This window comes from Lissotriton vulgaris, chromosome 8 (genome assembly GCF_964263255.1).
Source record: "Lissotriton vulgaris chromosome 8, aLisVul1.2, whole genome shotgun sequence".
NCBI lineage: Eukaryota > Metazoa > Chordata > Amphibia > Caudata > Salamandridae > Lissotriton > Lissotriton vulgaris.
The window spans coordinates 1,198,751,146-1,198,775,304 of NC_141696.1; the positions used below are offsets into that span (position 1 = coordinate 1,198,751,146).

Consider the following 24,159-nt stretch of genomic DNA (forward strand, 5'->3'; position numbering starts at 1 on the left):
TAGGCCCAGGGTTCCTCCTGATGATAAAGCAAATCAGAGGCGAGGCTGCAGAGCTCAGCTGTGTTACATACACAGCGTAACCAGATGGTGTCACCCCATGGAGGGTGTCACCCGGTGCGGTCCGCACCCCCCGCACCACCCTAGTGACGCCACTGCACTGGTCACAGTAGTCGAACTTACAATGGCGCAGTAACCATAGTCAATGCAAGTGGAGGGGATACTCCTCAAAGTAAACTCTTCAAAGTGTACATACAGAGCCAAATACTTTTCATTAGGAGCCGCAGCTCCCTCCCCATGGCAAAAAGATGACCTGCAGCAGAACCTTTCATTTCTAAAGCTAAGGCCTAGAGCTATAGCACTAGGAGGGGTTCCAAGGCAATGTATTTTTTTTTCAATAATTGTATGTGTGTAATAAAGCACCCGCCAGTTCGCAGTGCTTAACATGTCTGGTTTTAGAAGCTTGAGTCAAAGAGAAGCGCCCATGAAAGATCGAATTGACTACATTGACCTCCAAGCTCTCTCTCTGGCATGGAGCTGAAAAATGAGTTTTGGTCTTTGGATTCGGAAGATGTTCCTGGGTCCTGGTCCCTTCAGAAGGAAGAGATGGTCCCTGTTGGGTCTTTTCCTCAAAACTCAAGTGCCTGCTTTAGAAGGGCTCTCTTTAAGTCCTTTTGGAATTATTTCAGGTTGGGCACTTTTTTTTCCTCTGTGGAATTCTGATCATCCAATAGTCTTGATCACAGAGTTCAGATGATTTTTTTCCAACACATGCAGTGGGATTCCGATACTGCTTTTCTGCAAATACTCTATAGATAAAGAACAAAGTCCTAAATGTAATACGATGGTCCTTTGGTGTCAATGGGTCTAATTTTGGGCCAAAGGAATATGATATCAATTCCTCTAATTCAGGGAAAGCCTAGCTTCTTAATTCTGGATCCTGTGGGCCTTTTGAATTATAAAAATTAAACTCTTCAAGAACTACATGATATTGAAAACTTACATCAAACACAAGAAGATGATGGACGGAGCGCTGAAACTTTTCAGACACTCACCCCCAGTCAAAGTTCTGGGTTGAATCCATCATCGTTGTTTAGGTCACTTTGCCATCCTAGTCTGAGGACTTCTGAGACGGAGTCAGACCTCCACAGAAAGTTCGCAAGTGTTCGCTATGGCAGCACATATCCCCAATTTTTCCACCGGCTGGTGAAGAAGTTTCACATTAATTGCACAAGATTTCCCCGACTAAGGATACTACACCAAAGGTGTCGAAGATACCTTTAGCTTCCTACGTTCTCAGGCTGTCCTTCATTTCCTTTGTCCTGATGAAGACCCGTTCCAGATGCAATTAAGTCTGCATTACACTTTAGGGTCTAAACGTCGACGTTGTGTATGTAAATCTTCCATAAAAAGTCACAACACAAGAAAGAAAAATAATTTATGTTTGTTGTGACTATTGAATTCAAAATGGGCTGATGAGAATTTATGTTTCGTATAAGTGTATGTTAATATGTTATCCCCCCTTATCTCTGTATAGCACGATCATCACTTGTCACTACCAGTCACTAAAGCATTGCACTTTGTATGTGATTTTATGTCATTTTTGTTTCAGACAGCCATTTGTCTATTGATTGATATTTGCAAGATACTGATAATAAGAAAAATCTTTCAAATTAAGAGTTGCGTTGTGTGTCCTTGCATATACATCAAATGTTGGTTTGTGAAATACTTAAAGAATATATATAAGTATAGCAAAGAAAAGAAATTGTTCTATACCCGACAGGACCACTATTTTTTGTTTAACTTTAGGACCCAGGTTCTGAGGGCTACTGGGTTACCCCATTATAGCCAGCAAAAACGCAGTCAGCAAAACATAAAAACAGGAGGTCTGAAGGCAAGAGTTTAGGGTAAACCATGCCAAGGTTGCCACTACCAACATGTACCCTCACCTGTATTATATTTTTGTAGTCAATAATGTGGAAGCAATATTTTGGCACAATGTAATTTAAGCACCGCCCGCCACAATGCTGGGAATGGAGGATGCCACAGTGACGGTGGCATCCTAATCGCAGGTCCCGGACCGCCGCACCACTGGCGGCCGGTCCCAGCACCGCTAGGGTGGCGGGCGGGCGAAAGTCAGCCCGCCATCCTAATAGGCCCCTAAGTATGTATCATGAGCATGACATAGAACATTTTCATACGATATGAGCGAAGCGTATGAGCATGCTCTTATGGACATGTGATACCATTTAGGATACAAAGGAGCACAGAGGTTGTTAACTCCAAATAGACAGGAATAAACCTCACTTTTTAGGAGATTCACATTATTTTTTAGATACCGTCAATGCATGTCACAGTAAGCATGACTTTATAAAGCAGGATGAAATGCCTATTTGTTTTCTTTGCAAATGAGTGTTTGTTCTATTTTCGCAGAGCAGAAAGGACTTGGTAAATCACCAGGTCACTCACCTGATCTTATTTTTGAGGATACCATTGGCAACATTATCCACATTAGTACGAATGGATGGCACGCGTATGTATGATGGGATGAGAATCTCTTTCCATGAATAAGTAGAAAGGTTTTGGTATCAAGATAGTTGGGGTCCGATTGGTCCAGATGAAAGCTGCAAAACTATACAGTAGATAAATGCGGATGAAGACTATAAACCCATGGATGTGAGGACCATTGATTACTCCTCTGACATCTGATTATGTTTTTAAGCAGACTAGGGGTAGCATCATGATTATTAAGTAAAAACTTTAGAGTTTAATTTAAGCGATTTTATCTTTATAAGCTTTCCCTGATCTCATCAATAACATTTATTACCAACAAATGCTTCCTTCAAGAGTAGGATTGAGCCCGCTTGGCTATGAATAGCTAGCTGGCGATGGCACGTTGATGAAACATGCCGCTCAATTGTGTGTATTTTTTTCCAACTGTGATTGAGAATAAGGACTAGGTGAGTTATTGATAATTGATTAATGCATCCCTTCCAACATTATAGGTCTGCAATACAGTTTTGTTTTAATCTCACTGGCTGTTATGTAAACAGCAAGTGCATCTGTAACAAAGTTCTACGCAAGTGAATTGTAATACAACACAAAATAAAATGTACCTCAGGACAATTGTATTGTCAGGTTTGCTCTAATTTCGGTCCAAAAGCTGATTCCTGTGTGCAGCAGTTTATTTCAAATCTTTGCCATAATTTTAAATATAGTTTTGATAGTAAAAGCGTAGTTTACACTCTACAGCCTGGCAAATGACTAATATGCCTCTCTGTTTTCCGCAGGTGCCACCAATACTGCTGGACAAACAATTCTCAGAATTCACCCCGGATATAACACCAATCATTCTGGCTGCCCACACCAACAATTATGAGATCATAAAGCATCTTGTCCAGAAAGGTGTCTCTGTGCCCCGGCCTCACGAGGTGCGCTGCAACTGCGTGGAATGCGTCTCCGGATCTGACGTAGACAGCCTCCGCCACTCCCGGTCCAGGTTAAACATCTACAGGGCTCTGGCCAGCCCCTCGCTGATCGCGCTGTCCAGCGAAGACCCCTTCCTCACGGCCTTTCAACTAAGCTGGGAGCTTCAGGAGTTGAGCAAAGTGGAGAATGAGTTTAAATCGGAATACGAAGAGCTCTCTCGGCAGTGCAAGCAATTTGCGAAAGACCTTTTAGATCAGACAAGAAGTTCAAGAGAACTGGAAATAATTCTTAATTACAGGGACGATAACAATTTGATAGAGGAGCAGAATGGGAATGATCTGGCGAGACTGAAGCTAGCAATTAAATATCGCCAAAAAGAGGTGAGTTGCCGCCAATGAATGATTGATATTATAATTGCAGTAATGTAGCCCTTGTTAATAGGTTGAGATGCCGCAGACAGATCCAGAGATCTCATCAGTTAAGCGCTTCATGGGCCACAGATAGTTTTAAAATAAGCACACTTAAATTAGCATATAATCCTTGTTTTCTCAATCTTCGATCATCCTAATGTGAGAGTTGTTTCAGACGTCTTAAGGAAAGACAAATGTTGTTTACTTAAATGTTGGCAAATGTTGTTTGAATTGTTTGCTGTTTGATGTTAGATGGGCTGTGGTGGTGAAGGCAGGTCTACCATAAAAATAGCATGCATGCATTGGATTTCATATGTTATTTTTACTTTGTACTGCATCACGTTTTCAGAGGCGGCTCCCTCGCTATGGAGGAGTAGCGTACACTCAATGCTGCTACCCAGCAGAGGCAACGGTGAAAATGAAAATTATAATTAAATGATTTTATTATAATTTTCTTTTTCACTGTTGCCTCTGCTGGGTAGCCAAGTTGCTGGACTGGGCCGGACTATCCTTCTGAGTTTCAGGAGGAGGAGTTGTGGGCACTACTAAGTGCCCATGACAGTGTGGCTGGGCTTTTTAGGCAGGCCAAACCATAATACGCACTTAGCATTTCTCCACCTGGCTGTGTTGTGCAGCTGGGTTGAGAAAACCCACAAGCTCCCAGACACTGTCTGATAGGTGGAGCAGGCTGCTCAGACCAATGCCAGTGCTGCTCTCATGCTGGAAATAGCTGAATATTTATATTTACCACTGCTAGGAGATATCCAATTTGACAATTTGAAAAGTGAGAAAACATTTAGAGGGAAACCTAGAGTGGAAAACGTTGTGAGAAAATACATACTGTAAATTCAAGATTCAAAAAACATATTTCTAACATTCCCTTTCCCTTAAACTAATTCTAGTTTATAGGATTTGCAGTAACATGTCCCAAGCTCTAAATTGATAGAGATGTGAACACTGCAATCAATACAGTACACTGATTTCAAGCTATGCTCATCAGATCATATGAAACATCCTCACCCTATGTCCCTCCCACCTCGCATCCACAAGTGAGCATTCACACCATTTCAAATCCCCAAATATAAGCATTAATTCGCGGCTCAACAGAGAACTAAAATGAAGTAGTACACCATCCTTTGTTTGCATTACTAAGCGTGTTCTTCACTTCGCAGAGTAAGGGACTTTCAGAAAGGTATGTAGCATCGTTCAAGAGTTTGACAGATCTCAGTGATTTAGTTCAGCCATATGCAAGCTATTTGTCCACGAGGCAAGCCACTAGCAGCTGTCCTTGACATTTGTATCTATATTCCATATCATTAACACACCATGTCAATTTTCACTCGAACACTGTTTTGACGATCAAATTGATAGGAGACTGGCACGCTACAAGACAACTCAGCAAACATGCACTCGAGCATTCAGAATCAAAAAAGACACCAGTTTTGTGTATGTAGAGGGGGGACCAAGACGAATTGTTGTAGCTTATAAAATAAGAAAATATAAGCTAGATTCATACCAGCATTCGTAATGGGAGGGAAGCAACTCTGTCAGGTCATCAGAATCGTAGTCATGGTGATGGTGGTATGATTCTTACCCAAATGACTGCAGATCTAATGGACAAAAAGATTGCATCACCAAAGCTGTGTGGAACTAAGGCCGAATTCAGATTGGAAATCATGGAATGAATTAATGAAATCTAAATTATATTATATTTGGAATATAATATACTTCCTTCTGTGGCAGCCCAGAAAAGTGGGTCAGAAATCATATGATCAAAGTATATGTTAGAACCCATTTTTTGGGAGGGGTGGCAACTGAGGTAATCAATTACCATGTGAGGTATGGATCCACTACTTGATTTTATGTGGGAATGGAAAATGCTAGGTTTTAGCTCATCTTCAAGCCTCCCCATATAAAAGACTTAATGTAATTTTCAGTGCTAGTGAGGAGTGGCTTCTGAATTACCATAAAAAACAGTCCAAAAATGTACTTGAATCTCCATCTTGACTGTCTGTACTCACCCACAAGAATAGATGGAGAAGGGAGTCTCCTATAAAGTCAGTCCTGTCTTGGCCATTAAGGGAAGAAAATAATGTTATGCTCTACTATCCCGCCAAGTCCTTAATTTAAGAGTATACCAAGGTAGTGCAAGATCCTCTGGACCCATTTCATATGGAAGTCGACGAAACTGGCTCTGGTAGTGAAGCAGGATATTTACATCACTTCACATTGCCCCAAATTTACCTTGTGACGAGAACTGTGAAAATGAGTCAATTAAGGACATCAGCACAGGTAATGTTGTGCAGGTCTTAGCATATGACATGAGGAGATTGTCTGCATAGAGGAAATAGTTTACAGGTCTTCATCATGTAGGTATGACTTTAATCAGAGTCGATATTTGGATGGCAGTCGCAAAATGTTCTAGGGCAAGGAGAAAGATATAGGGTGATACAAAAAATCTCCACAGTTTATTTGCACAGTGGAGAGTGACATAACCATGAAGTCCCAAACCACACCAAACCTTACACTGTTTACATTTGAAGAATTATAAACCTCTGTCTTTTGGTATTCGAACTTGGATTTTGTGGTAGTTATGTCTGTTTTAAATGTATTTTGTATTGTATGCATAACAAATACATTATTGTTTATTGTGTGAATGCTTTAATAAATGCTGCATTAAATCGATTGGAAATATTTTTTTTTCAAATCAATCAATCATGAGATTTTTAAAGTGTCCACTTTGGTAGGTGTACTACTCAACACTTTTAAAAGTATTCTTGCGTTGTGGGTACCACAAGATAAATTAGGCTGGTCTTTCAATCAGTAATTTGATGAATGTACAAACTGATTGGGAGCGAAAACTAACTACACTTTGTTTCATGGCCGTTAATGCGTCTTCTTATCCGTAGACCTCTTATGACTTTTTTCAGAGCACAATTAATTATCGGAAAGGCTGTGATTATTTGTTCCGCTCCAGGTGATCACAACTGCCCCATGTACCCACAAGTTGTTTTCCTGGGTGAGAAAACATTGAACCTGATTTTACCGGCTGGAATTTTTGCCTGATAAAATAACTTGAGGCTTCAGCTCCAAGAGAAGCCAGGTCTTGGAATCTGACTCTGTCCAACCTTTTTCTTTAGTAGGAGGGCGAATGCGATGGTCAAACCTGGCAGAAATATTCCTTACCTTACTCATCTACCTCCATCTCCTCTCCACACAGAATCCTTCTCAGAGCAGCTTGTAATTGTCTGTGTTAAACCCCTTGAAATAGGAAATGCTGTGCAGAACACCACATGATAATTGTGTGACCTCGCAGCAATTAGTTATTCTAAGGTGTCTAACTCATAATTGCATTAAGTTTTGTGGAGTGTAATGGCATGGTAATGGTAATTATAACTCACAGATTACTACTTCTTTTTGAAATTGTAGGCCTGTGTGCATTAATACATATTGGGTCAACCAATTTGACATTTTCTGTGGTATAGGACACATTTTCAAAATGTGTGTAAATTGTAGGTCTGGCTAATATTTGAATTAGGCAGTCTTTGATATTAACACCAAATACACACTGTGATGTATTTCTCATTCTAACAATTTGCATTTCAGCAAATAACAGTTTACACAACAAAATTCAATACGGCCAGCAGTCTTTACAATGGCAAATTCAAATATGGCGGAAACAGTAGTTTGTGATTTGACCAATCATTTTTCCAAATTTAAATACTTACAACTAAGAACTCTTTGTATGTTCCACTCCAAACTTTAAACTTTACATTGAAGAAATTGCACCAAGATTTCTTCAAATCCTGGAGAAAAAATAAACAACAGATATTAGAATATTTTTCAAGCATTACTTTTCAGTAAACCGTGTGTTAACAAATTATTTGCCTGGGATGGAACCATGGCTAAGCAAGACATTCAAGCAAAGACTTTGCATAAAAGTTCTTCATTACAAGGAGCCATCACACCTGTATGCGTATTGCTTTTATGGCAAAGGGCCTGATTCAAAGTGTGATGGACAGTGATGTGGGCCATTTCTTCACCACCATAATTGGTATACAAACCATCAAATTTAGAGATTCAATCTGGCCCTGTGGAGATCTCTATGCCTTCAGAGGAGCCGCAGTGCAGCACAAGAAATTGCTGATCAGCCACCATGTTTCAGGTGCCTTTCATGAAAATATTTTGATTACCAAAAACAAATATTCAAAGTGTGAGTTTGGTTTTGAAAGACAACAAAATAAATGACCCTGCAAGGGCAATGGGAACATTTATTTATCTGGCAGTCCTGAAGTTTGAAGTTTGAAGTTTATTTTATTATGCTTGATTAATTAAAACCGTTGCATACAAAAGATAAAAAAAATCTTTTGGTAAAATTGTTCTATAATAAATGGTTTTACATCATATTAAAATAGCACAAATTATTAAAACATTCTGTAAATTAGCCTTGCTAATTACTAACATTTTTTTGAGTATGGTTATTCTTGTTACGATCCATTCAGTTCATATGAAGATTAGTCTTTTTGCGGCTCTTTCCCATATTTTATTATTTTTGCGGTTATATCGAGGAATTTCATTAGCCGGCAGTTTCGCTGAACCAGATCGGGGTTGAAACACAACATTAGCGCTTGTCTACATGTTCTGGCTCCGTACTGATTGAATGCTGGCTTTAACAGGGTGACCCTTATGTCTTTTAACCTGATGCAGATGCATATAGCATGAATTGCATCCTCAACCCCTCTGCCGCATAAACGACACTGTTGGGCTCCTTCCTTTCTCTCCCAAGGCGGCAGAAATTGTTTAAAGGGACCAACCCCCAGTTGGAGTCTTAGGAATTTTTCCTTGAAGTTAATTTTTAATCCCATTTTCAGGTAAAACTGGGTTTTTAATTTGTTGTATGTATGTAGGACCATCCAGCCATGTGATCGTTTTGCTAATGTTTTCTTGTCCTCGATTGCAGATAGTAAACAAGTTACCTTTGTCACCGTTTTTTTGAAAGTTAAATGGTTTAACTGAACATCCCACAGCTCTCTTAAACCTAATTGTTTAATAGATTCCTCAAGATAAATGCTTGCTGGTGTTTTTCCTGGACGGGAAAGCTCTATCCAAAGTTGGTCATTCAGAGTTCCCCTATCATCGCCTTTAATTTTGTGCCAACACTTCACAAATCCTCCCATGCGTTCAAGGGACTGTTTTTGGAGCCCAAATTCCAATCGTATTCGGGCCGGGGAGACCCTTTTCAGAAGATGGAGAATTGCTCGGTATGATTTAGATATGATATTATCGAGAGTTGTTGCATCTTTTCCCTTCAGTGCTTCGCTCCCATAAGTAATTGTTGGCTGGAGTTTTGCTTGCAAGATCCTTAATAGAGGGTCGAATTTCAGGTCCGGTAAAAGCCTCTTTAGGGGCTTTATGGCTAGGTAGGTCGTTACCCCCTTTCTCCGCAGGGGTTCTAATTGTGGTTTAGATGAATTTTTTGGTTCAACAATACCCCTAGTCCTGAAATGGAAAAAATGCATATACCATCTGTTCTAAATAAGGCGGATCATCTGATGCACCTTCACTGATGGTCCCAACTGTGCTGGCCTGTTAGTGTAGGGGTTCTGACAGTGGGGCCATTGCCATCAGAAACGCAATGGTCCACCTGACTCTCTATAGAGCAAGGGACTGTCAGTTACGCAGACAGTATATTCTGCCACATCTGCTCCTAAAGTCTAAATCAGAACCAAAATATTTAGATGAGTATGTGCCTAGCTCAAGGATAATAGACTGCTGCACATAGGAGAGTACTAATGGAAGCCCCCAAAGAGTCATTGATCTGAATTTCTAGAAAGAATCATTCTAAGAAAGATATTTAGGTAAGGTTTCTAAAGGTGAATATGTTCAAGGAATGATTGTAACTATTAGTTGCCGAAATGGGAAGCAAACAACTTTCCTCATTTGACTTTCTGGATAAATGGGATGTTCAGAAATAAACAATGGAGAATTGCAAATTATAAATGCATTAGAAATGGATAGTCTATTCCTAGGAAGCAATGGTTGGCCTATAAGCACTACTTTGAAACCGACAGAAAGCGCTCAACACAATTGAGGCAAAAATGGCAAGCTAATGAAGCTCAGCCAGAATCGGTTGTATTTGATCCAACTTCTGAATGCCCTCAAGGTGTGGGGTACGAAGTAAGCAACATTAGATAAAACAAATTACTCAGCCAAGGATTATGTGGGGACTCACAATTCTACAAGATATGATCTCCTTTACCCCTTAGAAATGCAAGATGAAGTGGGACTGAGTAAATGCTATTATTCTAGTGGGAGTGGTAGAATATTTGTCAATCCAAGTATGGAATGAAGCCATTACATTTTACAGATGACACAAGAACAGGGAATCTTTGTCTTGAAATGGTTCTGGGCAAAATGAGGCCACTTAATTTTAAGGCCATTACAGACATCAACCCAAATGATTTGTATCAGCTACAGAGATAACAGTGAGGTATAGCTGTGTGTCATCTGCAGACCCATGAATTAAAATGTGGGTCTTTTTGTAGTTCTTCGTTGGCCCCCATGGCTCTGCACATATCACAAGACTCAAAAGGACTTACTGGATTCCATCTTGGCTAACTTAATCATCACCAACGTCGAGATCAGACATAATTTGTGGTGGAAGTGATGAAAAGTAGTTCCTCGTGGAACACCATACCCAATGAAGAGTGTACTAGGAAATAAAAATAAAAGCATCTCCTTTTTTCAGTAACATAACCATTCCATCAAGCAGAGGAAAATGACTGCCTTAATATGGCACATGAATCATAATCCAGAATATGACCACAAATAAGAAAAACAATAGGTATTGACTGAGCTATAAACTATCCACATTTCTGTTTCCAAGAGATCAGTCTATGAAATATTAAAGAATAGAAATATTTAAAGATAGGAAACTATATCATTGTAGGCCAGAAACATTTCCTCTAAAAATACAGCAGATATTATATAGTGGTAGAAGGCATTTGATATCTTTCATGACAGCTGTATCATAATAATTTGAAAGATTATCAAGTAAATATTGCAAACTTTAAGATTCATTTTTCTAGGAACTAGACATTTTTTAAACCACCGTTTTAATATTGAGAGCCAGAGCATATTGTTTTTGCCACACTGTAGATTCTCAAATCTTGATAATCAGATTTAGCATTGATACTGACAATATGTGGGTTTGTCAGCTCCTCTTTTTAGAATTGGATACTGAAGAAATTGTGGGTTCCACTGACACATTAAAGTGGCTAAAGCAATGCTTAGGGAGAGGATCACCACCAGAGCTTCTCTGCTCAATGAACTTGATATAGGTAGTAATAAGGTCGTGGTGATCTCAAAGTATATTATGCCTCACCCTAGTATTTTGTTGTGAAAAGCTTATATGAGAATCAAAAACCCAATGAATTAGAAAGAAGAAACAGAATAATTCCAAAATGATGCAGCAAGTAAAGATCTATCATTTCAATGCTTACTATATCTGATGTTTTACAGTTATAGAACACACTGATAAGGTGTCAACAAGAAAATCTGGAGAGTAAGGACACAAGCTTGCTAGGATAAACCACAGTTTCAATAATTGTAACTGGGCACATAACCCTGGTAGGTATGGCATAGGAAAGAAAGGCTTAACTCAGGAAAATGTGTGAAGTATTTAGCAATAACAGCACAGTTAAAACGAACAGAAGACTATGACAATCCCACAGCTAATTTAGAAAAATTGAGAAAATTGTAAGAAGTAAAATGACAACAAAACAACCAAAATCCAATAAGAGGAACCATAGAACTGAACTTGTAAAAATGAAGCTAAAAAGTGCTAAGAAAAAGTAAAGTCCCAAATCAGTAGTCAATGAAACTGGTTGACCGGGACCGAAGTATGATATCAGGCCGACTTCAATGAAGCGCAGGTTGGTTACAGCAAGTGGGTTTATCGCGGTCAAATAATTCACCTTCAGTCTCTGAAATGGAAGTCGAAATTTTCTAGTGAGTGACTGCTGCAGGCTGTATTTACCAAAGTCCTCTCAAGGTCTGTTAGCCATTGGGTTTGGGAGGAAAAGATCACTAAGGGAGAATTTCAAATTTTGCAGAAACCAATGTCCTCAAGTCAGGTGGATTCTTTTTGCACCTTCACCCAGTCATGATTTCTACCTTTGAACTTCGACTTTCCTAGGAAGCTTATAATTATCCAGCGGAGCAAGCCTTATGCTTTATCTTATGAAATCCCTTAAAAATCGGACACCTTTACCTCCAGGTCCCACTAATGCTGCATATCAGCTCCTCTCAGCTAATTCTATGGCTCCCAAGATCTCAGAAAAGGAACATAGAGACTTTGACTCACTCCAGTAGAGGAGCCAGCAGGGTCCAGTTGCTACTGGTCAGCTGATCACTTCTGGATAAAGGACTCTTGCAGCTTATTGTATGGATATAGCCACACAAGGGGTCAGTCAACTGATCCTTGGCGAGTACATCTTAGTCCTGGGCAGAAATGAGAGCTGTCCAAACCCTTCAGGTCTCCCCACAGGTCTCAAACAACAGTCCAATCCTCTATTGTATATCCACTGTTTTCTTATAGGCTGGGAGTGGGGTGTCACTGTTGTAGAATTCCATATCCTGTGTATGGGTTGACTCCTGGACACTCCTTAACCAATGAGGATAAAGTTACCAATGGCAAACCTTCCCAATTTTGAAGCACATCCTGTTTGTCTTACTGCAGCCGCTATCCCATGGAGCCCAATTTGGAGGCAAATCCAACATGCCAGAATATTTCTGTCCCTGTAGAGAGCTTGTTTTCTTGCCAGGAATGTGTTTGTTTAGGGAAGCAATCACCCCCACCACCTAATCTACACAAAATAATTTTCAGACCAGCACCCCCTCCCTGTAGCCTGATTCCAGGCTGGTGACAGATGGCCTAAGGTCTCCCTTTATACATAACGTTGGATGGGCAGGCCTCACCCTGCTCCCTTTCAGTTTACCTAAGGTGCTGCACAGTCCCCAGCTGCCCTTCCTGGGATGATAGGAATTACATACCTCACCTCTAGGTTGTCCTGTCAAAAAGGCCTAAGCCTTTGTTCCTGGCCTGGGAACAGTTTTCACAACTCCCTAAAGGAAAGAATACAGAGGGTCATACTGCTCATTAGAGCTAATTATCCGACTGAAGGTTGAGGCAGGTAAGTTTAACTTTTCATAAGTCACTCTTCCTAAATATTTACTAAAACTCCAACTTGAACTGGATTTTAATAAATATTATAAGAAGGGTTTAATCACCTCTGTAGCTTATCTCCATCCATCATAGAAACATTATTTTATCAGAATTGTAGTATTTCTCATAGGGAAACTAAAACCCAAACAGTCAAAATAGCTCTTGGGGGCTACTTACTGTAGGAACATACCAACATTCAATGTTGGCAAGTGCCAGAAATACTAGACACCCTACCATGTGGGCTACAACAAAAATAAGGTTTCCTGTCAAAAAAGGTTATTGTGACATGTGCACCTGCAAGTTTAAAATCTATGGGGATAAGTCTACACAGGTAGACCTGAGAAATGTTTTCTTTGTCACCCTACTCGATAACACAATAAGTACTGCAGTCCACAATAAGTACTGCAGTCCAGAGGGATATTTAACTTTTCGCACCGTTGATGCATTTTCCGGCACCATATCCTTTTGCCTTAATTTATTGGCAACTGGGGATTAGCTAATTTTGGCATGTTTTCGGTATCAGAGAACATACTTTGTAGACTGGACATTAGTGCTCAAATGTGCAGAGTTCAAAATCCAGTAATGCCAGTCAGCAAAAAAAATTGGGGAGACCACTCAAAATTAGGCCCTTCTGACACTGCTTTTAATGCATTTAGTTTTATCAGGCAGCCAAAACGTGGATTATTTCCCAAAGTGTTATAGCCCTATCTGACTAAAAATCTGTCCCTATGAAAGACTGCAAGTTCCTACTGCAAATTTCAAAGCACTTTTAACATATTTATGAATATTTGTAGTATTTTAAAATAATATCAAGGTCTCTATTGGTCCCATTTTCCAAATGACTGGTCCAATTTTTGCCCACACAAAAATTGAAAAAATAGATAATTGGATTCAGAAAAGGATACATGTTTTTTATCTGAGTTGTAAACAGAAGATCAGCCAGTTGCTTTGATCACCTTAGAGAAAAACAGGCTACAAGGGTAACACATGAGTCCCATCAGCTAATTAATATGATATATTACATTGGCTAGGGGGTTGAGAAATTAGATTTTGTGATATGTCTACAAAGCTAGTGCAGGAATCACCCCCACTATATCAATGGTCTAATACAACAGTATCAGCAGACTCGCTATCTGCATCCCAGCAGCCTATCTTTATGCACTGCCAAATATCAAACTTGCACGGGAGGTCGCTCCTTTGCGTTCCTCTGCCCTAAGCTCTTGAACAATCTGCCAGAACATTTGATGTTTCCACCTCACTGCCCACAGTTCACAGACAACTAAAGACGTGGCTGTTTTGAACCACCTGAGCTGGAAGAAACTCTATCTACTGCTAGAAGCGCCAGGAAACCTCGACTGGGTAGGTGTTCGCGCTACACAAGCATTTAACGTTACTTATGTTCAGTTACAGAACAGCAGAATGAATGTGTGTCAATCCACAATGAGTGAGAGAAATTTAGTGAGTTTTTACAATGTGAACAAACCATAGGAATGTGGAATCTTCTACAAGCTGAAGTCAAGCTAGGATGAGTTTCTTATCAAATGTGGATTTCCCCTTTGCACATGAAATTATTACTTTCAGCATTAAACACAATTGGATATTTCCTCATTTACTGCTTTTGCCAAACCTGCATTTATTTTTCAAGTGTTGTAGAGTGAAATTAGTTTGCTCTTCCCCATAGAGGAAGTATTTGGTTATTTTGTGCCACATGTACCCCTGACAGGAACAACTCTGACCTTGAAAGGTTGTAATCTACAGTATGAGTTAGCTGGGTGAAGCTATCACTTCTGAAAGATTTCATTTGTAATTGCTTTTAAAATAATGCAGTAATACACATGTATGAGATATGGATTGGAATAGAGCACTTTTTAATTAACTAATATATTCTACTAATGCCAGAGAACTAGGAAAGTAAGTCAAAAACCCCGCTCCAGCGTACATGCCTTCAAGGGAGCTTGTTTAAAAATATAGAAAAAAAGTAGGGCAAGTTTGCAGAGTCTACTTTTAATGTGAAACCTGGCATCTGTAAGATGTAACTGGGTGATGTTGAAGACTCCTTCGCAGTGCAGTATCCAGATGTTTAAAATGTGCATTAGCCTATTATTTTGGAAGCTGACAAAAACATTTTGGAAACTTTATGCAATATAGTGGATAAGTTGTGAGGAGTGTTATTCCTATCTTGTGAATAACTCTGTGGACAATATTGAAAAGAGTGTGCAGGTTCCTTACTATGAGATTAACTTTGAAAGGATTCACTTAAAGTAAAAATACAGACGATTTATTTAATGGGAGAGGAGAGGAGAGGAGAGGAGAGAAGAGAGGAGAGAGGAGAGGAGAGGAGAGGAGAGGAGAGGAGAGAAGAGAGGAGAGGAGAGGAGAGGAGAGAAGAGAGGAGAGGAGAGGAGAGGAGGGGAGGGGAGCAGAGGGGAGGGGAGAGGAGAGGAGAGGAGAGGAGAGAACAGACGTGGAGGGAGAGGACAGAATGTTATGCAATAACCTCAAATACAAAAGTGTGCTCTTGTGCACCATCATCTTTTAGTCCCACTTTCATTAAAGAGATATCAATACATCTGGGCCAGTGAACAGTGGAAGAATAGAGAGATTAGCTCAGGTGGATTATGATACATGATGAAAAGCTTTTCTATTGTCATGATTTACTATCAATTACCCATAATAAATGGTGTGTCTGAAAATAGGTTAATAATATAGGAATGGAGACCCTTCAAAAACTTAACAAACTCACCACAATTAGATACCAACAAAAGTATTAGGGCCTGATTTAGATTTCAACGGATGGGTTACTCCATCACATCGGGGACGGATATCCAGTCCGACAAGATATAAGTCCCATAGGATATTATTGGATTTTTTTATTTTGGCGGACGGGATATCCGCCACTGTTGTGATGGGGTAACCCGTCCGCTGAAATCGAAATCAGGGCCGTAGTGAAGCTCAACCCCTGGTGGCTACGGCCCAATACGTTGGCAATTCCCCAGAGTAATGAGTGTTAAGCTCAAGCAGTCAGGAATTATTATGACTAATATTGTGACACTGTTGATGTGTACATTGCAAGATTTAGAATTTACTACTGAAAAGGATATTTGAAAACACGCTATTAAAGCTTAGTGTCTTTAAATACTTATGTGGTACTAGATTTGTAAATGTAATAGTGTATATAGATAAACATGAATTTGCATAGCTAATAGGTCTGACTGTTAGTCATAATGCGTTTTCCTTGTTTGGCGAGTTTGTCTGTGGGCATTGATGAGTGGCCAGGTTATTGATTGTTTTTTGTATTTATTCCTTTATGTACATTCGTGTAAGAAACTTCAATTGACAAGGACCCCAGGGAAACTGAGGCAGGTTAGCAAAACAGAAGGGTCATAAGGTCTTAGGTGTTTCTTTAACAAAACATTTTTTCCGATGTGAAGACAAGCGTGTGGTCTGGATTGATACATCGAACAAATTTACAAAACGATTAAACAAAAAAAATAGAGTAACAATAACAAAGAGTATTTTGGAAAGTTTGTGTGAAATGCATTTCATTATAAAAAAAGAGTGCTATATCGCAACAGTTGTGCACTGTTGCTTCTGTATCAAATATCCATGTTCACGATACATATATGCGGTCTCCTGCCGAGGTCAACCCCAGGGGCGGCTCTAGGCTCATGGCGGCCCTGGGCAGGGAGCGTAGGTAGGGGGTCCCGGAAGAGTGGGTCCAGGCGATGGTGGAGCAGCTAGGCCAGTGAAGAGGGGGGGGGTCAGAGTGTTTGAAAGTGGAACAGAGCCGGAGCCCGCCAAATCCTTGCCAGGGGCCGCCACGCAAATATGTATCCATCCTCAGAGGATTATTATATTAAGGATATATATTGGTGTGGTGGCCCCAGGGGTTTGGTGGCCCTGTGCAGGTGCAGAGCTTGCACATGCCTAAGGCCGCCCCTGTCAACCCGCTCGGTGCATGCATGGGAACATTGAATTCACAAATTACATTGTAAATAATCAAACCAATATTAACTCAATCTGCTCTCATACCCGATCCGAATGTGTCATTGTAGCAATTAATGGGAGCGACCAGTAGTCGAAGTGGGGAATAAAAAGTAGGGGAACTGTGGGTGGAGAATCAGGGGGCGGGAATAACCGAAGATTGGATCAGTGGGCGGAGTCAGGGGTGTGGCTAGAAATCGCAAAACATACCAATTTTTTGTACGTTTAGCCTTTTTTACTGACCAGTTACAGCTTATAACGTTATTTAATTCAAACAATGGATAAACATGTTTATTTGAGGTTTAATTCAGGAAAAAGCAAATACTCATAGGGAATACAGGTTTATGTAAAGTGTGCGAAATATAAGCAGGAACAATGCCATGGGCGCAAATTCAGGATGGTGAGTGTAAAAATTCAGGACAAGGGGTCAAAATTCAGCACACAAATTCGGAACAACAGGTATGCTTTGCTGACACATCAGTGAATGGTGAATGTCATGCAATAGTATATAAAAAAATAGGCAAGTAACATAAGTACAAGTCACTTCTACCCCGTCACCGCTCCTTCCCTGTCATTTCCCCTGCCCGGTCACCGCTCCTGCCCGGTCACCGCTCCTGTCCAGTCAGCACAATGCCCCATCACCACTCCTGCCCCATCACTTCTCCTGTCCCATCACTTCTCCTGCCCCTATCCGTTCACTGCCCCTATCCGTTCACTGCCCCTGTCCATTCACTGCCCCTATCCATTCACTGCCCCTATCCATTCACTGCCCCTATCCATTCACTGCCCCTATCCATTCACTGCTCCTATCCATTCACTGCCCTATCCATTCACTGCCCTATCCATTCACTGCCCCTATCCATTCACTGCCCCTATCCATTCACTGCCCCTATCCGTTCACTGCCCCTATCCGTTCACTGCCCCTATTTGTTCACTGCCTCTATCCATTCACTGCCCTATCCATTCACTGCCCTATCCATTCACTGCCCCTATCTATTCACTGCCCCTATCTATTCACTGCCCCTATCCATTCACTGCTGCCCCTATCCATTCACTGCCCCTATCCATTCACTGCTGCCCCTATCCATTCACTGCCCCTATCCGTTCACTGCCCCTATCCGTTCACTGCCCCTACCTGTTCACTGCCCCTATCCGTTCACTGCCCCTATCCATTCACTGTCCTATCCATTCACTGCCCCTATCCATTCACTGCCCCTATACGTTCACTGCCCCTATCCGTTCACTGCTGCCCCTATCCATTCACTGCCCCTATCCATTCACTGCCCCTATCCATTCACTGCCCCTATCCATTCACTGCCCCTATCCGTTCACTGCCCCTATCTGTTCACTGCCCCTATCCATTCACTGCCCCTATCCATTCACTGCCCTTATCCATTCACTGCCCCTATCCATTCACTGCCCCTAATCCATTCACTGCCCCTATCCATTCACTGCCCCTATCCATTCACTGCCCTATCCATTCACTGCCCCTATCCATTCACTGCCCCTATCCATTCACTGCCCCTATCCACTCACTGCCCCTATCCGTTCACTGCCCCTATCCGTTCATTGCCCCTATCCACTCACTGCCCCTATCCGTTCACTGCCCCTATTCATTCACTGCCCCTATCCTTTCACTGCTGCCCCTATCCTTTCACTGCTGCCCCTATCCATTCACTGCTGCCCCTATCCATTCACTGCTGCCCCTATCCATTCACTGCTGCCCCTAACCATTCACTGCTGCCCCTAACCATTCACTGCCCCTATCTGTTCACTGCCCCTATCTGTTCACTGCCCCTATCTGTTCACTGCCCCTATCCGTTCACTGCCCCTATCCATTCACTGCCCTATCCATTCACTGCCCTATCTATTCACTGCCCCTATCCATTCACTGCCCCTATCCATTCACTGCCCCTATCCATTCACTGCTGCCCCTATCCATTCACTGCCCCTATCCGTTCACTGCCCCTATCCGTTCACTGCCCCTATCTGTTCACTGCCCCTATCTGTTCACTGCCCCTATCCGTTTACTGCCCCTATCCATTCACTGCCCCTATCCATTCACTGTACTATCCATTCACTGTACTATCCATTCACTGCTGCCCCTATCCATTCACTGCCCCTATCCATTCACTGCCCCTATCCATTCACTGCTGCCCCTATCCATTCACTGCTGCCCCTATCCGTTCACTGCCCCCATCCGTTCACTGCCCCTATCCGTTCACTGCCCCTATCCGTTCACTGCCCCTATCCGTTCACTGTCCTATCCATTCACTGCCCCTATCCGTTCACTGCCCCTATCCGTTCGCTGCCCCTATCCGTTCACTGCCCCTATCCGTTCACTGCCCTATCCATTCACTGCCCCTATCCGTTCACTGCCCCTATCCATTCACTGCCCCTATCCATTCACTGTCCTATCCATTCACTGCCCCTATCCATTCACTGTCCTATCCATTCACTGTCCCTATCCATTCACTGCCCCTATCCATTCACTGCTCCTGTCTGTTCACCGCTCCTGCCCGGTTACCGCTCCTGCACATGCCTAATCACCGCTCCTGCCCCGTCACTTCTCCTGCCCCATCACTTTTCCTGCCCTGTCACATTTCCTGCCCCGTCACCTCTCCTGCTCCGTCACCTCTCCATCCCTGTTGCCTCTCCTGCCCGGTCACCTCTCCCGCCCCATCACCTCTACTAACGGGACAGCAAGTAAACAACCTTCATGTATGTAAGCAACTTGGTCAGCGCGCAAATGATTCCCTTAGCACGGGTCTTTACAGGCTGGGGTTTCCACGAAAATTCATGCCTTTAGAGCACATTCACTCAAGAGAACATTCACGCAAAATCACAATCGCTTCAAACCACCACAACTTGCTGTAGAAAACTGGGAACCTCCGAGATACTCGGTCAAAACGAACTCTTGGTCGCCTTTTCTGGTTCAGAGCAATACATGTCCAGTTCATTACAGACTAGAACATTCCCCAACACCCCAAACCATGTTGTCCTGCAAAATACGGGTATATCCACCAATGCCGCGTTCAGAGCTGTCTGTTAAAAATGACAGGCCCTGAATAAGCAAAAGTACACAAAGCATACAAGTCGATAAGCAAGTATCACGACAAAGCACCAAGAGACTAACATCACATTACAGAACAGGCCTGGAATGTTAAATTAGCCACTGTGCAGGAAAACCCCGAATTATTGTCCGGAAAAAACTATAGAGTATGCTGAAGCCACGGTGTGGCTGTGGATCTACAGTTTCTGGCCTGGTTGCTTCATGACATTCGCAGGAATGGACATCTTCAAGGAGCTGGACAAAGGAGTATCAAGTTTAAACTAGGGGTGCTTTTTACCGGATTTCCCTTTTGCCACGAGGACTGCCAGAGACTTCTGCTGCAGCCTGTTTGCCTTCTTGCTCGCCCTCCACCTTTCGCGACACCCGCTTCGCGGGTGCCGCTCACCTGCTCCCTAGGGCCGTTCCTCTCTGGTGTGAGCGGCTCCGCAGTCGGCGGAGAGCACATGCGCTCCCAGCTGAGGAGGGGCCAGGTGGAAGCCACTAAGTGCGAGTCAGTGCGTGGAGCCTACCGGGGGACTGCGAGGACCAGCATCCTCAGCTCTACACAGCTGGTGCCTCTTCCCCCGGCGGCCACGCCCCCAGCCTCCAGCAAATATCAACGCGGACAACTTCGGCTGAGTGGGTGCTTCTTACCGGATTTCCCTTTTGCCACGAGGACTGCCAGAGACTTCTGCTGCAGCCTGTTTGCCTTCTTGCTCGCCCTCCACCTTTCGCGACACCCGCTTCGCAGGTGCTGCTCACCTGCTCCCTAGGGCCGTTCCTCTCTGGTGTGAGCGGCTCCGCAGTCGGCGGAGAGCACACGCGCTCCCAGCTGAGGATGGGCCAGGTGGAAGCCACTAAGTGCGAGTCAACGCGTGGAGCCTACCGGGGGACTGCGAGGACCAGCATCCTCCGCTCTACACAGCTGGTGCCTCTTCCCCCGGCGGCCACGCCCCCAACCTCCTCGTATATTACAGGCTTGGTCATTACCGCGTCGCGGGACCCGCGCGGGGCGCAGCCGGAGGCGAAGACCGGGCAAAGAGCGGGCCGTTTGAGGCCGTTCGAGTACGTGAGAGTTCGGTCCGGGCCCTGTCTCTTTGTCTGTCACACCAAGGACTTATAAACACCTGTGAAATGAGTACCAGGGAAAGCAGAAGTAAAACATCCTCCCTAGCCGCGGCCGGAGCTGTCAAAGGCCCCATCGACACCTACTTTGCTAAAGCTGGTTCTCTCCTGATTGAGGAAATCGAGGTCCTGGAGCGAAGAATCTCCCAAGAAATAGACTGGGTAAGGAGATCTTCAATGGGCACAATGGCACAAGCTAGAACCCCAGAAGATAGATCTGGTTTACCAACTAGCAGTAGCACTGACCAGGCAACATGTCCACTTCCAGGTACTTCTACCACAAACCCAGAGTTCACCATCGAGGTTCCGAGTGACTTTGAGGATATGAGCCTCATGGCCCTACCCAATACCCAAATCCGCCAATCAACATCACCAGAGAATACTGAGGCAGCCAAAGTCATAGAACCTAACATAGATAGTAACAGGGGGGCTAGAGAGGGGGCTATACAAAAAAAGAAACGGGCCCCAAAATAAAGAAGATAATAGGATTAAATCTCCCAAACCCAAACAACCTAGAGGTAAAGGGGGGAAAGGAGCTACCTCTGCCACTACGTTAGAGAGGTCGGGAATGTCAACTCCCCCTAGAACTAATAACTTAACCTTACTATCACAGCCCATTAACACCGCGCCAGTAGATATCACCTCCGATGACATCACACTGGAGGACATAGGCACACTACTTAGGTCCCTGTTGAGTCCCCTTGAGGCTAGATTGATTAAGATCGAAGCCAGATTAGTTATCATCGAAAAAGCATCTGTGCAACTTGCCGATTCAAGGAAACTCGATAATAGTGGATCAAAAATAGTAAAAGAGGGACTAGGACCAAAGCCCACTAAGGGCAATGGACCTCCTACAGCAACAAACAATAAGCTTCCACCCTCAAACCCCAAACCCTTACAATCCATACCAAACAATATTCCGCAACCACCAAATGCCAATAAGGCCCCTATTCCATCACATCAAACAGCAACTGCCACTCCTAAAATAATCCCCCCACCGAAAGACAATGCTCTGCCTCCGACTAATGCCAAGGTTGACCCTCCAATAACTGGAGAGAAATCAAATACTAACCGTAGACATAAGCCTATAAATATCCCCCCAGAAGCAGCACCCTACACCTTAGTTCTGGCGGGGATCCCGGAATTAAAATCTCCTACACTTGAATCCACAATCTCACTTAAGAACAAAGTCATTAACTGGCTCTCTGTAAATAGACCACTACCGAGAGGAACAACTAGTGATATCTCCATGGCTAGGAGGGCAACGTGGGTGGGTTATACTAGGAAATCCATCAGGGGTGACTGTATTCTGGTCACCTTCAGAGACCCGAATACAGCTGCATACATCTGCACCTGGGCTTCTGATGAGGATTATGGTAGTAATATTCAACCACTTCCTCTTTCATTTTTCTACCCCTCAAGCCTTTACAATTTAGAGGACCACTGATGGGGGCACCACCAAGAGCTGCTGGAGGGCTGGGAAAACTGCCCTAGGGAGAGTAATGTACACCCACAACAAAGGGGAAGACTAATAGAGCAGTTCCCTTTCTATGGGAATGAGGCAGGCTGGGAAACTGTTACAAGGAGGAGGGGCGGGGTGGTGGTTATAGGAGAGGAATCCCTGGGCCAAACAGAATACATTACCCAGCCTATCTATCTACCCACAACAGATACAGTAGTCTAGAAACGGTAGACTGACAAGCGGCCGAAGAGGGGAGTGTTTTACAAGTATCTCCCATGTTCGAGATCAATACACTCCTAGCCCCAGACACTTATACTAAGGCATCCAACATACTTGAACTTAGTCAGGTCCCAAGTATGACGGACCCCATTTCATCCCCCGCTAATACGCCCTCGGGCATGAATTACTCCCCCACAAGCCAACTGGTGCCCACTGAGCTTATCCCCAACAACTCTGTTTCTATAGGCCTAGCCACTACCCAATTGTCACATATAACAGTGATTTCTTGGAACGTGGCAGGCCTAGCTAACAAAATAGATTGCACAGAGTGGGGTTCTTACATCAGCTCCAAAAATATACTCCTTTTCCAAGAGACTTGGGCTCGTGAGGAAATATTATTTCCGGGTTTTGCCTCTTTTTCTAAAGCCGCCAAATGGGGGGGGAAGGGGTAGGCCGTCAGGGGGACTCACGACCTGGGTAGCAACGGACCTAGGTTGTCAAGCTACCTATCTAGAGACCGCCTCAGATGACATATTGGCTGTTTTACTTGAGTGGCCAGACTCCACGAAGTTGTTAGTCATCAACATTTATTCAAGGCCGGTACAAATGCACAAAGAATCTGGCACCATAGATGAATTAGCTGGGCTCTTAGAAGGCATCCCATGCGAACTCGCCTGCCTGGTGGGAGGTGATTTTAATTCTCATTACGAACCACTGCCTGGACTACGCGATGGCCCTTCCTACGAGGAAGACTCATGCTGGTTCGTCCCTGAGATGGTGGCACCACCCCCAAGGGCCCGGACTCCTTTGGCCTTGCAGATAACTGCCCTCACTCTCAACCTAGGTCTACGGGCGTGCAATGGCCGTTGCAAATCAGACATACCCAGTATCCATACCTATAACAAAACAGGTAGCGAATCTAGACTGGACTACATTATGGTTAAACTGTTCATGTGGCCAGCAATAGTCGATTTCAAAGTCACTGAAAGAACGGACAGTGACCATAATGCCTTGGAATTGACTTATTCCCTGCCTGGGGGTGAGGATACATCCCACGGAAAGGATAAAGATAAGGCGGGCCTCCTACTTGAAAATAATCGGAGGAAAGTCAAGTGGGAGAAATTGGCCAATAGTCTAGATAGAATACCGCAGTTATATGAAAGGATCATCCCTTTTCTGGAGAGCGCCTTCCAGTTAGGAAATGAGGTGCAAGATGATGCCAGCAGAGGAAAGCTTGCACAAATACATGCAGACA

At 43.2% G+C, this 24,159-nt stretch overlaps 1 protein-coding gene across 1 annotated transcript in view; it reads left to right on the plus strand.

Annotated features, from left to right (window-relative positions):
* TRPC4 (transient receptor potential cation channel subfamily C member 4) overlaps positions 1 to 24,159 on the plus strand; it is a 1,290,729-nt gene that overhangs the window by 781,107 nt on the left and 485,463 nt on the right. The window contains exon 4 of the mRNA XM_086935069.1: positions 3,288 to 3,806. Coding sequence (XP_086791195.1) covers positions 3,288 to 3,806 — 519 coding nt within the window. The remainder of the gene's footprint in view (positions 1 to 3,287; positions 3,807 to 24,159) is intronic.